The 16,844-nt window shown below is 45.2% G+C and overlaps 1 protein-coding gene across 3 annotated transcripts in view; it reads left to right on the top strand.

The window, feature by feature from the left end:
* The window catches only part of HGFAC (HGF activator), a 150,307-nt gene extending 133,729 nt beyond the window's left edge, over nucleotides 1-16,578 (top strand). For all 3 annotated transcript variants that reach the window (XM_029591941.1, XM_029591931.1, XM_029591922.1), the window contains 3 exons: nucleotides 3,825-3,965; nucleotides 5,332-5,480; nucleotides 14,683-16,578. In XM_029591941.1, the coding sequence (XP_029447801.1) occupies nucleotides 3,825-3,965; nucleotides 5,332-5,480; nucleotides 14,683-14,862 (470 nt within the window). In that variant the 3' untranslated portion in view covers nucleotides 14,863-16,578. The remainder of the gene's footprint in view (nucleotides 1-3,824; nucleotides 3,966-5,331; nucleotides 5,481-14,682) is intronic.
* The last annotated feature ends 266 nt before the right edge of the window (nucleotides 16,579-16,844 follow it).

The following is a 16,844-nucleotide window of genomic DNA, read 5'->3' as shown; positions in this document are numbered from 1 at the left end:
TATTTAAATGTCAGGTGGTTGCAGCCTAATTGCATCGGTTCCTCTTCGCCGGCTGCTGGGACCGTAGGAGTAGCCCTGGATGCAGTCTTGACTTGGACTTCACTCAGAAAGGGTCTCCTGGAAGTCTTGGTTTCTTGAAATTTGTCTCGAAGCCGGTGGTCGATTCTGGTTGCCAGTTTCACTAGTTCAGCCAAGGTTTCAGGCATCTCTCGAGCTGAGAGTTCATCCTTCAGGCGAGTGTTCAATCCTTCAAAGAACAGCGTCTTCAGGCATCTTGAGTCCCAGGATAATTCAGACGCCGGTGTCTTGAATTCGATAGCGAAGTCAGCTAAGGTCTTGTTCCCTTGCTTCAGGTGAACCAAAGAAGATCCTGCAACAGAATATCGGTCAGGGTCATCAAAAACTGATTTAAACAGTTCAAGGAAACCTTCAATGTTGTGAAGGATCGGGTCCTCGCATTCCCACAGCGAAGATGCCCAGGACAGGGCTCGTCCATCTAGGTATGACAGGATATACTTAGTCTTCGCATAAGCTGTGGGGAAATGTCCAGGTTGTAATGCAAAGTGCATGCAGCACTGGTTAATGAAGTCTCTGCATCTCCATACTTCTCCCAAGAAGCAGGTAGGAGCTGCTAGAGGTACAGTTGTCTTGATCATCACCTCAGACGGTTTAGCTTCTTTACCTGAGGTGGAAGGTGAGTTCATCTGTTTGTGTAACAAATTAAATGCAGCGATCAGTCCTTTCAGCTCAGTCTGCTATTCGGTGATCCGCTAGGCCAGGCCTGGAATGGCCTGCAATGCCATGAGCTGAGCCGGATCCATGGAGTTGGCAATCTGTTGTTATTACATGTGTTTTAGTGGATCCTTGGGTGCTGGGAAATGACCACGCCCACGGGGAGGAGCCCCATGAGGAGCCACAGCACTGGGCTAGAGTCTGATACACAAAACACCGGAATTTGAACTCTTTTATTATACAGCTTGAAGTAGCCACCAGGTGGCAGTGGTGAGTTTTAGTCTCAGGGACCTCGGCAGAGGGAGCCCTTCTCTCCTAGATGACATCAGGAGGTTCCGCAGCAGGTTACCAGCAAGGAGTTACTGTGGATGAGACAGATGAGAGATTAGAGTACTCACTTGGTGTTAGCTGTTATGGATGCGATTCCACCAGATAGTTGTAGAAGGTACAGGCACTGAGGCAGGGAGAGCAGGCCCTCGAGGAGTGAGTACCTGTTCCCTGAATGGCACCTGAAATAAAGCAGAGGGCCCCCGAGGAGCGGGTACCCAAGTTAGTAGAAAACCCCGAAGGGCAGAGGTAGAGCTTCCTACAGCAGCAGGGAAGTGGCAGAGTACACAGTCTTAGTTCGAGTCTTTGCCAACTCAATGAGCTAGCAATCTTGAGAAGTAGATATACCCGGATGGCGTGACGACAGATGAGGGAACGCCCTCGAGGTTCACGCCACTGGGCGTACATAGACATGGGTTGTGTGCACGTGCGCACCCTAGCAGGTACCTGGGAGGAGCAATGGCGTACGGCTGCACCATAGCCATTCCGGGGACACCAGAGAGGTCGGCTTGACGACGCTGCGGTAGCCATCTTGCCCAGGTAAGCGGGAGGAGCCAAGATAGGGGTGCAACAAGCGGGGCGAAGCCGTCGAAGACCGACGGACGCAACAGGACCTATTTGATAATCTCTGTTTATGAAGCTTAAAGAGGAGAATTGGACGTGGTGGAGAAATTGTGCTGGAATTAATATAAAAAGAAAAAAGAGAGGACCTGGTTGGGATCTGTCTTGAGGCTCAAGAAGGAGAATTGGATGTGGTGGAGAACTTGTGTTGTAATAGTAAAAAAAACAAAACAAAAAATAGAGGACCTGGTTGGGAACTGAAAATACTGAAAAATTCAAGTAGATCGTTTTATGTTCTTTAAGAAAGTTTCTGTTATATATATGAAATACTTCTATCGAAGAAATTGATCGAAATATATAGCAGTTATATTTTTGAAGTTTCTATATTATTATTTTTTGAGATTGTTTGGCGATTCTGTGGATTTGGAAGGCACTACCTGATAGACTGCGTATAACAATTTGTCACTTCCGGGAGAGGGATAAAAGGCTCCTCATTGCCGCCATGTTTTTTGAATTGCGATTCTGAAGTCAGGTCGTGGAAGAAAAATAAGAGGATAGCCGGTCTGATATTGAGCTGATGGAACGTTTGTGAAGATTCAAGAAAAGATTCCCCCTGAAGCAGGACCTTGTGGTTCAAACCATGATCATGTCGGGGTTGGACTATTGCTAGTTATACAGAGCTGAGTATTCACCCAATTGCAAATGAATATTGATATCGAAGTAGGGTTGGACTATTGCTAGTGATACAGAGATGAGCATTCACCTAATTGCATATGAATATTGACATTGAAGTTTGTCAGCATATGGAAAGATATCATTTAAAGTAGTTTAAAATAAAAAATTTAAAAAAAAATTTAGAAAATGATTTAAATATATAAAAAAATTGCTGAAAATAAAGTAAAGAGACCTATTACCATTTGGAGTTTGATTGATATACAAACTCTTGAAGTGAGGGTCCTACATAAATAATATACTATGTATGTTTATTTGTTAAATGTGGCTGTTTGAAATGTTTTGAAAGACATACCAGTAAACCAATTGAGTTAGGCTTTAAGTAATGACTTAGCCATCTAGATCAAAGCCTCTGAAAATTGATTGGGCTGCATGGCGAAATTCAGCCCCTAATTTCCAGAGGCAGCTAAAGTTTGGGTGGGGAAAGGAGTGGGATTAGGTCAGGACTGGGGAAGAAAGGCAGCTTGTGCTGATTTTCAGTACTAGCTTCCTAATCTGGCCTGCCAAATCTAAACACTGCAATATCAATTCTAAATCTGGCTGGCCAGCCTCCCTTCCGCCTGACTGAAATTTTAAAAAAAGCAAAACTATCCACTGCAGGATCTGCAGACCAAAATAAAACAAACCTTACCCCCTGTGGGATCAGTCCTCCCTGTGCGCTGTCGGAAGGGACTAGACCTAGCTAGCAAAATTTGACCAGAGCACCCTAATTCTAGCCAGCAAAGTTTTAGCCAGCTAGATTTAGAATGATTTTCAGTCCAAAATCTAGCTGGGTGGCTTCAGCTGAAAGTCAGCATCAATTGGCCAGCCAAAATGTGGCCAGCTTAAGTTAGGATCTCAGTGCTTTTTTGACTGTTGACCTCATGATTACTGTTTTAGGTGCAGCCCCACAGAGGTTAATATTGAGCAGCGTGGGAATTAGGAATTTTAGCCAGGTAAAGTTACCCATCTTCAGTTTAGCAGGGCTATTCAGTGATACTTAACCAGAATAATTCTCCCATTGAATATACCCGGATAAAGTTAGCCAGGTAACGTTACCTTCTCTAACTTTAGGACCGCATTCGCAGTGACCAGGGAAGTTAGCAGGGCAGCGCTCAATATCGGCACTACCTGCTCAACCTAAGCTTCCCACCGGAATGCTCCCAACACCATTAACTTTTGCCTGGGTAAGTTTTAGTAGGGTAATGCTAAAACTTACCTGTCCAGTGACCCAAGAAATTGAAAAGTTGGGGTTTACCCAGCTAAGACCCATACTTAGCTTAACAAATCCCTTTGAATATTGACCTCATCATTGCTGGTACATTTTACTGGCAATATGACACTCATAATTTTCTGACTCGCCTACGTTTGCTTCATTAGGAGTTTGCCTCCTGTTCTTCAGTTGAAAGGGAATATGATGTCTTCAGCAGCATTGAAGTCCTACAGCTGAATCCCTACATGCTAGCATTATTACAACTTTCTTTTCTCCATAGTGCTGATAAAATTGAAGAAGAAGGGGAACCACTGTGCCAAGAAGACACAGTTTGTTCAACCAATCTGTTTACCAGGACCTAATATTTCTTTCCCTGATCAGCATATGTGTCAGATTGCTGGATGGGGACACATGCATGAGAGTAAGTTGCAATCTATACACATGTGAAGATGGCAAGGATTGTGGCAATCTGATCTGCCTTATAGATTACAATATTAACCCTTTTTTTTTACAGAGCTTTGTAGCTCCCAGCTGCTTCTTCACCCCTGCCTCATCAGAGTGCAGCTACACTTCTCTCTCAGCTTCCTTCCCCCCAATCCCAGCCCAGTCCAGTCCATATACCCTTACCCCTCCTGAAATTCAATATCACTCTGTCAAAATATAAATAAATTCTCCACCTTGTAACAAAAAGCCTCACCCTTACATTCTTCATGTTGCCATACAATGTTTTTATTATCTGCTGGTGTATGTGAGCTGGATGTTGGCTTGAACATTATACGAGGTGACCGAATGGGCCAGTAACAATGCTGAAGCATTGATGATTATTGCTAATTCCCATGAGTTTCAACCTTGTGCTAATTTAAACATTCTTCTGTATACAGTTCTATGGCAAGTGTCCTAATGACTATCCAAGCCAGTGATATCCTTCTGCACAAATCAATCCCTAGTTTATTTGATATTTATCGTAACTGTTAATCACTGCAAAGCAGAGGTGCTGCATTTTGTACAGAAGAAGCTTGACATTTAATGTAAAGTGCACACAAATTCAAATTATAATAAGATTTAAATGGTGTTTATAGGTTAGTGTGATAAAAGTCCACATTTACTGAATATGATGAAAGAAAGGTCAAGCATTCACAATAGATAATGAGAATAATTTTACAACAGCCTGTGCAGACATAAAACCTATGGGTACTTTGTACTCACAGCTGTAACCTGGATTTTCCAAGCAGACTTATGCACATTAGTCCAGTTTGAAAATTAATGGATATTCCCGGCACACATGCAGACAAAATTACAACTGCTCCCGAGCAAGTGTAAACATTGTGGTTGGAGATGTACAGTCATACGTTTGGTGAATCTTTTCCTTGCCCTGATCCATCCTCTCGGAACAATTCTTCCTAGATTGGGGTTCATGCAATCCTATACTCACAGAACCCATGACTTGATTTTCAAAGCATGTATTACATGCATAAAACAACATTTAATGCAAGTAACGCACTTTGAAAATCTACCATTGAATGACTCAGCATTCACCAATGCTTTAGTCCATTCCGGCACTTGGAATTTTGAGCCATGCAGATCATGAAAGCATATTTTACACCATCTTCAGAACTGACAGTAACTTGCATCCCGCACTGTATGACAATGCACATTTACATCTGCTCAAGCAGGTTTGTGTAGTTGGTACTCTAACAGATCAGAATGCCTCTATGTCAGGCTGCTTTTTGAACCGAGTGCAATTTATTTTTTAGTTTTACGTTTGTTTGCTTTTTTTTTTTTTTAAGATGAAACAGAATACGCTAACCATTTGCAAGAAGCGATAGTTCCACTTCTACCGGATCACATGTGCCATAGCCCAGAAGTTTATGGAGCTGAAATAACTGACAGTATGTTCTGCGCTGGTTACTTTGATTGCAGGACAGATGCCTGCCAGGTATTGCTTGAACTTAATGCTGTTAAATATCATGGCCAATTTCTTGGTGTACATGTTGGTTATATTTCTGCTGTATGGAGGGGCTGGGAGAATTATTTATTTTTCACAAACTTTATTGTTTATTATTTACATGATATTTTCTGAAGTCCCTAGTAAGATACTAGCTCTGTACCTCCTTTGCCAAAATTAAACACTCTCACTAAGCTGATGGAACAGAAAGTCCGTTTAGAGCCAGCTGCCGAAGTGCAGACTAAATAAATGACACTGCCTTTAGTAATAGGTTATACTACTACTAATTATCACTTCTATAGTGCTACTCGATGTACACAGCGCTGTACAAAAACACAGACAGTCTCTTTCCAGTAGAGCTTACAATCTAATCCGATAAACATACGGGGAAAAGAAACTTGGAGGATTTTGAGATCCGGTTAACTTTAGGATAGGTATGCGAACCGACTAGAGTTAGCCGGCCAACTCAGCTCTTCCGAGTTATACCCCCAGAATGCCCCTGACTTCTGGCCAAATTTTAGTTGGATAAAGTGTTATCCAGCTAGAATTTAGCCACCTAAGTGCCCAGATATTCATTTTTCTGGATAACTTCTGAGTTATGTGGCCAAATGCTTCTGAATATGGACCTCTTAATTTTTTAAGAAAATGTTTAAAATCAATAAGACTGTGAGCGAGATAATCAGGGATTAAAATTTAAAAAGCAACCTCAAAAAAGTACTTTTAGATTGGATTTGAATAAGGCCAGAGAGGGAACACAAACTCAATAAGACTATTCCAAGCATACGGTGCAGCAAGAAGGCAATGGAGGAGAAGGGCATAGATAAGAGTTATTTGTCCAAGGAAAGGGGCAGAGAGAGGACAGGTAGCGAAGAGCTGCAGAGGAAAGGCTCTTGTAGGTGAATAAGAGGAGCTTGAACTGCATGTGGGAACGGATAGAGAGCCAATAAACAGGGTCATTCATCAAAATGCATTAGGCTGTTCCCTGTACATGCCAGGATCAGTCCAGACTGCTGGGTTATGCCTCTCTTCCAGCAGATAGAGTCAGAGAAAAGCCAAAAGCACCCCCCATATAACCCGGGGTGCTACCTGCGATCCCTCAGTATTTTCTCTGACTCCAGCAGATTGAGAGGCATAACCTGTGGTCCTGATCTCAAATTTCCTGGGGCCTATCCCCATCAGGTTTGAATTTTTTATAAAAAAAAACCCCCCAAAAAACAGCTTTTAGAACTTTTGACTGGATCATTTAAAAAAAAACAAAACAAAAAAAAACAGCAGCGTATTGGTTTTCTGTTTCCTTCTGATTTTCTCATAAGTTTTTCTGCAGCAGCCAGCCAGGGGCAGGCAAGGCAGGGCATTGCCCTACAGCCAATTCCCGGAGTGGTCACAGCAATAGCCCGGTGAGAAGAGGGGGAGGATTTACCGGTGGGCCAGTCACTCTCCCCCTCCCTCAGAGATGTTTTAATTTCTCTGGCATCCCCCCAGCGCCGTCTCCCGTGGGCTGAGTACCTTTAAAAAAAAACAAAAACAGTGCAAAGTAAAACAAAAGAAGAGATTTGATTTTAATACTTTAGTTATTAGTTGAAATTTCCTACCTCAGCCGCACCTGCCTACAGTCTCCCGGGCCTCCGGAGGGGGTGGACCTTCTACCCAGCTGCCAAGGGGGACGGCGCGTAACTCTTGTGGAGAGCCGGGGCTCCGGATCTCCCGCGATGGCCTCTGCTCCCGGTGTCTCCCCGGGGGCGAGGGGCCTTTGCAGCGTTCAGATTCGGCATGGGGGGGGGGGCGGCCATTTAGCAGTGAAAAAAATCGCATAGCACACACGATGCTAAGGGGCAGAGGCCTGGATCGCTCCCGATTAGCGCGGGAGCGGCGGCCATCTTGTCTGCCTCGGACAGGGACGCTGATTGCTCTGAGGAGGGAGAGGATCTCCCTCCTCCGCTGTCCCCGCTTCGTAGGCCACGCGGTTTGTCTTCGGACACGGCTCCTCCTCCATCCAATCCCCTGGGGGAGGCCCTTAAAGCAGCAGCATCCATTTTCTTCAAAATTTATTTTATTATTACATAAAGCATATATGGAGGCGGAGACTGAGTGGGATTCCCAGTCTCCTAGCCCAGCAAAGATCCCGAGGGATTCCATGGGTCAGGGAAAGGCGGATTCCCGCTTCCCTTCCTTTCCTCCGGGGATAGGCTGCCTGACCCGGTGGCCCTGGTGGATCCACCGGGTCAGGCAGGGTTTCAGGATTCATTCACCCACGATATGGGCGATAAGGGGGACAATGCCACCCAGGTGGAGGGGAATGACCCCCAGGTCCTCTGTCTGTTCTGATGGGAAGAACTGGATCCCTTGATCTTACACGTACTACGGAGGATTCAGCATTAGCGGGGCTTCGCGCTCCACCGCAGACGTTTCCCTTTCACCCGAAGCTGTCACAGATTGTATCTCATGAGTGGGAGACCCCGGAGGCTTCTTTGAGGGTTACCAGAGCCATGGAGAAATTATATCCACTTCCTAATGATTCGCTTGACCTCCTTAAAGTTCCAAAAGTGGATTCGGCAGTCACGGCCATAGCCAAGCATACTACTATTCCGGTGACTGGAGGCACAGCGCTCAAAGACCTTCAAGATTGAAAGTTGGAAATATTGCTCAAGCGCATATTTGAAGTATCCACCTTAGGGATACCGGCCGCTGTATACAGTAGCCTTATGCAGCGGGCTTTGCTACGTTGGGTTCAGCAAATGTTGACGCCCCAAGACCTTCCCCCGGGGGAGGCTGAACAGGCAGCCCGTATGGAATCAGCAGTCGCCTATATGGCAGATGCCCTTTATGATCTTCTACGTGCTTCTGCACGCACTATGTCTTCAGCAGTGTCCACGGTGTCTGTTGTGGCTCCGGAACTGGTCCGCTGATGCCTCGTCTAAATCTCAAGTAGGGTCCTTCCCTTTCCGGGGTAAGCTGTTGTTTGGAGATGAGCTGGAACGACTCATAAAAGCCTTGGGAGACAACAAGGTATATAAGCTGCCAGAGGACAAACCCAGAGTGGCCCGCTCACCGGGTAGCTACAGGGGCCGCTTTAGGGGGCAGCATCGGGACGCAACAACTGGGACACGTACGGGCCATGCAGATTTTAAGAGGCCCGCAGCCATTCGCATATCTCCCGGTATGCACACTGGAAAGGATTTCGCAAAAAGGGGTGGGGTCTGAGCAGGGCATGGGCGGGCTGGGACAGTGCCATTAAGTCTGAATCATGCACCGGGATCCAACGAACGTGTAAGTTGCTGCTGCTATGGACTGCGGGTAAGTAGTAAAACACAAAATTCTAGGGTAGTCAGCGGGGTTTTAGAGTTGGATCTAGTAGGGAAAAAGGGGGGTTTAGGAAGTCTGCTCCTTTACAGGGGCAAACAGGGAAGGAACAGGGAAATAGGCCTTAATGCGTTGCTGTGCGTACCTACTAAAATCCCTCCACTTATGCGTGCGAGACAGTATTCACATGCATATGCGCACAGCGATATAAAATCGTGCATGCATGTGCGCTCGGGTAGTGGATTTTATAAAGTGCGCATAGACGTGCGCGTGTTATAAAATTGGCGCATCCATGTGTGTGCACTGACAAACATGAGCATGTGTGCCCGCACGCAGCTCTTAAAATCTACCTTTTTATGCATTAAATAATTGTAACATGCATGTAATAACTCTCAGTTTGAGGGTAACTCTAAAAGATCTGTACAGTTGCCAGCGAGCATACACAAACGATGCACGCATGTTATAAAATCTGCTACCCGCATGCACATGTGTGCCCAATTTTATATCTCATGGCGCACGAGTGCTAATTTGCACGTGCAAGGGATGGAATTTTACTACATGCGCACGGCAATGCGATAAGCCCTAATCCCAGTTCTCTCCCAGTCCTCACTAATAAAGGAGCGGACTGGGATGGAACCTAACCTGCCTCTCTTTTCTCCTACTAACCCTGAACCCTAAAACCCCGCTAACTACCCTACCTTTTTTTTTTTGTTTTATAACTTAACCCGCTTTCAGAGACAGCAGCAAGATGCACAGGCTGGTCGGATGCCGGGGCACGCTTCAGTGAGACAGTGCCTAATGGCGCTGTCCCGGCCAGCCCACTCCCCTCCCACGCCCCACACAGACCCCACCCATACCCCACCTCCGGCCCGCCCCTTTATTTAACACCCTTCGGCACAAACTGGGAGATGTGTGCGTTCCGCAGATGATTGAAGATGCGCACGGTGTGCACGCAACTCAGCCATGCGCGTATCTTCTGGATTTCACGTGTGCAGGGCTTTTAAAATCAGTCCTTTTATGCATAGAGGCAGGTACATAAGAACATAAGAACATAAGATTTGTCATACTGTGTCAAACCAAAGGTTAATCAAGTCCAGTATCATGTTTCTAACAGTGGCCACAAGTACAGAACAAGATCCCAAAGGATTGATAGAGTCCATGCTGCTTATCCCAGGGATAAGCAGTGGATTTCCCCAAGTCCACCTTAATAATCGTTTATCGACTTTTCTTCCAGGAACTTGTCGAAACCTGTTTTAAACCCAGCCACATTAACTGCTTTCACAACTACTCCAGCAACGAGGTCCAGAGTTTAATTATGGATTTGGAAAAAACATTTTTTTTCTCCTATTAGATCCTGAAGTCATTAGTCACCTCCAAGTAGTGGAGCAAAATGCGCTTGACATCCAGGAGACGAAGCGTCCGGGGCTCGTCGGGACCGAAGGACGGAAGTTCCACTGTCTGATTCAAGTGAAAAGAAGAGACCACCTTCGGGAGAAAGGAAGGAACGGTGCGCAGGGAGACTCCCGAATCGGAGAAACTGAGGTAAGGTTCCCTGCAGGACAAAGCTTGAAGTTCCGAGACACGACGAGCTGAACAGATAGTCACAAGGAAGACCGCCTTGAGGGTAAGATCCTTAAGCGTCACTGTACGGAGTGGTTCGAAAGGTGATCCTGACAAGGCACGAAGCAGCAGGTTGAGGCTCCAGGAGGGACACGGATCCCGCACTGGTGGACGTATGTGCTTGACCCCTTTGAGAAAACGTGCTAAATCCGGTTGAAGTAGGAGAGAACCGTTTCCTTGCACGAGTGAGCTCAGGGCCGCCACCTGGACCAGAAGGGAATTATATGCGAGCCCCTTCTCCAGGCCATCCTGAAGGAACTGTAGGATTGAAGAAACCGAAGCTTCAGTGGGCCGAATCCCTCGGGAAGAACACCAGACCTCAAAGATTCTCCAAACTCGGACGTACGCAACCGAGGTGGAAGGTTTGCGGGCACGTAGCATGGTGGAAACTACCGCCTCCGGGTAGCCTCTGCGCCGGAGACGACGCTGTTCAAAAGCCATGCCGCAAGACAGAAGAGTTCGGCCTGCTCGAAATATACCGGGCCCTGGTGTAGTAGACGAGGAAGATGACCCAGCCGTAGCGGACCGTCCACTGCCAACTGTAGGAGGTCCGCAAACCAGGGTCGGCGCGGCCACTCCGGTGCGACGAGAATCACCGGTCCCCGATGATTTTCTATCCTGCGGAGAGTCTTTCCCACCAAGGGCCAAGGGGGGAAGACGTAGAGAAGCCGATGAGCTGGCCACGGAAGAGCTAGGGCATCCACCCCTTCCGCGCCGTGCTCTCTCCTGTGACTGAAGAAACGTGGTGCCTTGGTGTTGATGGAAGACGCCATCAGATCCAGGTGCGGTACGCCCCATCGACGGGTTATCATCCGCATTGCCTCGTCGGATAGGGCCCATTCTCCTGGATCCAGCTGTTGCCGACTTAGGAAGTCTGCCTGAACGTTGTCCACACCGGCGATGTGAGAGGCCGCGATCCGGACACGATGAATCTCCGCCCATTCCATCAGGAGGGTCGACTCGAGGGAGACATGCTTGCTCCTTGTGCCCCCTTGCCGGTTGATATAGGCCACGGTGGTGGCGTTGTCTGAAAGGATGCGCACTTCTCTGTTCTGTACCAGCGGGAGGAAGTGTTGGAGCGCCAGGCGAACCGCTCTGGTTTCCAGTCGATTGATCGGCCACTTCGCTTCTACCAGAGACCACGTCCCCTGCGTGGCGCTTCGATCGCAGACGGCGCCCCAGCCCACGAGGCTGGCATCGGTTGTGACTACCACCCAATTGGGAACCTCGATGGAGACTCCGCGTGCAAGGTTCGCAGGAACCAGCCACCAGTCCAGACTGGCCCTGGCAGTTGGTGCTAGTGGGAGAACAACTTGATAATCCTGAGACACCGGCTTCCACCTGGAGAGGAGAGCTGCCTGCAGAGGACGCAGATGCGCAAAGGCCCAGGGAACCATATCGATGGTGGAGGCCATCACCCCTAACAGCTGCAGATAATTCCAGGAAGTGGGTTCCTGTAATGCAGAAAAACGACAAACACATTCCCGCAATGATTGAGCCTTGTCCGGGCACAAGAAGACCTTGCCCTGATGCGTGTCAAAGCTGGCTCCCAAGAAGTCCAAGCGTTGCGAGGGGATGAGGGAGCTCTTGGAGAAGTTCACCACCCAACCCAGGGACTGGAGAACCTGAATGACCCTGGCCACCGAGGCTTGCCCGTGATCGAAGGACTTCACCCGAATCAGCCAGTCGTCCAGATAGGGGTGCACCAAGACTCTCTCCTTCCTGAGGGCCGCTGCCACGACCACCATGATCTTGGTGAATGTACGAGGTGCGGTCACCAAACCGAACGGAAGAGCCGTGAACTGGAAGTGCTGGCCCAGAACCTTGAAGCGGAGAAAACGACGGTCTTAAATGTATCGTCTTAAATGTATCGTCAAGTAACTTCATTGAATGTCCCCTAGTCTTTGTTCTTTTTGATAGCATAAACAACTGATTTGCATTTACCCATTTCACTCCACTCATTATTTTATAGACCTCTTTCATATCTCCCCTCAGCCATCTCTTCTCCAAATGAAGAGCCCTAACCTCTTTAGCCTTTCCTCATAGGGGAATTGCTCCATCCACTTTATCATTTTGTTCACCCTTCTAATTCTGCTGTCTTTTTTGAAATGTGGTGACCAGAACTGCACACAATACTCAAGGTGTGGTTGCACTATGGAGTGTTACAGAGGCATTATGATATTCTCTGTTTCATATTTCTTTCCTAACAATTCCTCTTAGCATTCTATTTGCTTTCTTGGCCACTGCTGTACACTGAGCAGATGATTTCAACATATTATCCATGATGTTGCCTAGATCCTTTTCCTGGAGTGTGACTCCCAAAGTGGAACTTACTTGCATTGTGTAGCTATAGTTGGGTTGCTCTTCCCTTCAGGCATCACTTTCTTATGTGGTAAACATACTAACTGCATATCCTATAAGGGGTAAAGCATGTTTGGATTATTTTAAATGGATACTTTGACTAATTACATTTGAGACAGAGTCCCTGCATAAGAATTAATGTTTTTGTATAATTGAAAATAAAAGACACATTGGCATGAATAATTGCTTTAGACCCTCTGATTTTACACACAGTTTCACTTTGTCATGTGTCATTTGATGCCCAGTCTTCCAGTCTTGCAAGGTTCTCTGTACCACAATCCTCTTGTAAATTAACAGCTTTGAATAATTTTGTATCATTAGCAAATATATTAAAGTTGGCTTGTGTATGTGCATATTTATTTGATTTATATTCCGCCTTTCATTACTTCAAAGCGGATTACTCTCACACTGTCTAATTGTTATGATTTATGTGAAAGACTATAGTAGACAATCCAACTGATATGGACAGTGACATTTTTTTTGTTACTAGTAAGGTCATTGGTGACATCCCTTAGGCTTCACTTCGGTGTAAGCCCAGATATAGCTTGCTCATTTCAGTGTAAGCCCCTTAGATGAAAGTGAATTTTCAAAACATTGCATGTGTAAAAATTAGTATATACTCATGTATTCTGTATTTTGTAAAAATTGAAATTTCATGCGCATGTTCACTTTTGCACGCGCATATATGCGTGTAAAAAGGGGTGGCTTAGGGGCTTTCTGGGGCAGGATCAACAGCTATGTAAGAAAGTTGCTATTTTAAAAGACACATGCATACAGTTTTCATCTTGAGTATTTTTATGCCTGTTAGTTATCTGGTGTAAGTGATATTAAATGTGTTTGTTATATAGTACTGACTGGGTGGGTTAACTGGGGAGAGTTCAGGCTGAAGAACCAAGAGGGTCTTGAAGATCTGGAGAAGGACTATATGAACTGACGGACTAATTAGAAAACTGGTTAATTTCCTCAACAGGTGCATGTTTTCAAAATGGCTGACTTATACATGCAAATCAGGACTTACATGAATAAATCCTAGTCTATTTTCACACAATAAATTTGTGTGTATATTTTTAGAATAGGTAGGTAAAGTAGAACATAAGAACATGCCATTCTGGGTCAGACCAGCTTGATGGACCCAATCCAGGCCATAAGAACCTGGCAAGTACCCAAAAACTAAGTCTATTCCAAGTTACCGTTGCTAGTAATAGCAGTGGCTATTTTCTAAGTCAACTTAATTAATAGCAGTTAATAGACTTCTCCTCCAAGAACTTATCCAATCCTTTTTTAAACACAGCTACACTAACTGCACTAACCACATCCTCTGGCAACAAATTCCAGAGTTTAACTGTGTGTTGAGTAAAAAAGAACTTTCTCCGATTAGTTTTAAATGTGCCACATGCTAACTTCATGGAGTGCCCCCTAGTCTTTCTATTATCCGAAAGAGTCTTAATGGGTAATGGATTATACATCCGCGTGGGCTTGCATATTTTGAAATGTCATTGTTTTGAAATGTGAAAGGAAGCAAGCAACTGAAGATGACACCCATATTAATCACTCTCTCTCATGCAATCCAATAATAATTATATAAAACATTCTAGCAAGACAGACCTGTATTCACAGTGATAATGTGGGGGTAAACTGCTGTAGGCTATTCAAGTGACCCCCTACTTTGCAGGTTTAATTTAGCAACAAATACAGGTCCAAAATAAAACATTTGAACATGATGGCTTTGACTGTTTTTTAATATTGTATAATACCAACAATGTCTTGTAAGTGTATTTCTGTTTTTAAGAGTCTGATGGAACCGAAAATGGTTCCTACCCAATATGCACTTTTTCTTTTGTTCTCCCCAGATCAAATACTGCATAATTATTTGTCACAGAAAAATGTATTTTTTCTTTCTTTGTTAACCTAGGGAGACTCTGGTGGACCGCTGGCCTGTGAAAAGGACAAAATATCATACCTGTATGGCATCATCAGCTGGGGAGATGGATGTGGCAGGTTCAACAAACCCGGAGTTTATACCCGAGTGTCCAATTATGTGGACTGGATTAATGGGAAGATTAAACCGAAACCCGCCAATCCTGCTACCTAACAAACATTTTTACAAGTTAATACTGTTATTGGATGGTTGAAATGTGCTTTATATCTTTTAGCTATGACTGCATATGAACTGCAGGTTGTCCTGTATATACAGTACTGTAGTTTTAGCCATACTAATATAATCCCAAATAAGAAAGCGTTTGCAGCAGTGTCTTAATTTTGCATGCTTTTGTGCTTCATCATTAGGGTCCTTTGTTTTCAGTTAAAATCGATTTTCACTCAAAAATTCCCAGATTTTTCCAAAGGCGACAATTGGTTTAAACCAAAATTCACTCTAATTTTAGGATACTTAAACTGTTCCAGAGCTGTAGATGTGGCACTTCATGCAGGCCTGGATTTGTCAATAGGCACACTAGCTCTGTGCCCAGGGCGGCAAAAATCTTTGAGTTGGAGTGGATAGCAGGCCAACTAAAGATTTGCTGCCTCCAGCTCTGCTGAATCTCAGCAGAGAAAAACCTTCTTCTTACTCCAGCCCCTCTCCTCCCAGTACAGGGAACAGGAGGGAAGGGGTGAGACTGGAAAGGACAGAACAAAGAAATACTGTTCTATTCCCTATTCCTTCTCCTCCGCTCTTGTCCTGTGTCGGGAACAGCAGGAGAGGGGTGAGGCCAGAGCAAATAAAAGCCGCTCTGCTCTCTAATCCAAGTCCCTTTGCTCCTGTCATTCAGGGACATAAGGGAAGAAGATGAGTCTGGAGACTGTGCCTTTGCTCTAATGCAGGGACGGAAGCAACATTACCATCAGTGCTTAGGGGTGGCCAAGTCCTAAATCTGTCTGGTTTCAAGGCCTCCAGTCAGTGCTGGAAGCCAAAGCATATGCTGTCTTTCAAGTCCCGCCCCTCACCAATGAAAACACTCACCCTCCAGTATTGCCCTTGCCATGTTTCAAGTTCCATCTCCTCACCACCTAAGCAGTCAGTATCTGCTGTCTGGTGCCTTGAATGCATTTGAAACAGGCTCCCTGGCCCTGCACAATTGCAGAAGTGCAGCGCTGCAGAGTATGGGAGTCTCAGCAAGTAGCCGAGGAAGAGAGGGATATTCGTAGCAGGCGGGTGGAGAAAGAGAGGAACAGGTTAGGCAGGAGATGAGGGTAGAGCTGGGGATCCTCCTGAGATGAGGGTAGAGCTGGGGATCCTCCTGAGTTGGTGAGTAGGAGAATCTGCTTAATATTGTTTTATTATTCTGGCTTCTGGCCACCAAAATACATTCAGATATTTACCCGGAAAACTGAGTAATTTGTTTCAATTGATTTTTTCCTGTTTTGTCCTTGTCATAATAAACACTGATAGATTCCCAGGAAAAATAAAGAACAATAGAAACTGAAACTGAAAATCCCTTTTCATCATTTAGGATGTAGAATTATGAAAAAGCTATGAGCTTGTGTTAGGAATTAAAAACACACTATACAATTTATTGAAATAGATTTGTTGTGCGGTTCTTCTATTATAATATATATATATGGCTCTTTTTTGTCTCCTTTTCTGATATACTGTGTATGTAGGTTGTAAGCACTTTAAATCAGGGAACTGCTATATCTATTCTACCTACTTGCTGTGCATTTAGCATTCGTTATCTACCTGCATGTTTGTTTCCGTTTTGTAGCACTGCCTACACTAGGCTTTATTCTGTCCTCTCCCTTCTCCCCACCTTTGGAATTGAAAAAAAAAAAATTCCGGCAAAAAGTTATTTACCGAGTCAGACAAATAAAATCTTTGCATCCCATTGGGCCTATTTACTAAGGAGTAAATATTCAGCTGTTGTGTGGCTAGTTAAGTTAGCCAGATACACATATCTGACTAATTTAACCAGGATATTCAGCAGTGCAGCCATGCCACTACAGTAAATATACCCAGATAAGTTAGAGTCAGCCAGATATGTGGTATCTGGCTAACTTTAGATCTACCCTTTGGAGTGTCTAGAGTTAGCTGGTTAAGTTAACCAGCTAACTTCACTCCTCCCCAGAAAGCCTATCTCC

The sequence above is a fragment of the Rhinatrema bivittatum genome, chromosome 1, assembly GCF_901001135.1.
Source record: "Rhinatrema bivittatum chromosome 1, aRhiBiv1.1, whole genome shotgun sequence".
Taxonomy (NCBI): Eukaryota; Metazoa; Chordata; class Amphibia; order Gymnophiona; family Rhinatrematidae; genus Rhinatrema; species Rhinatrema bivittatum.
The sequence above is the reverse complement of the archived record's forward strand: the minus strand, read 5'-3'. Positions and strand labels throughout refer to the sequence as shown.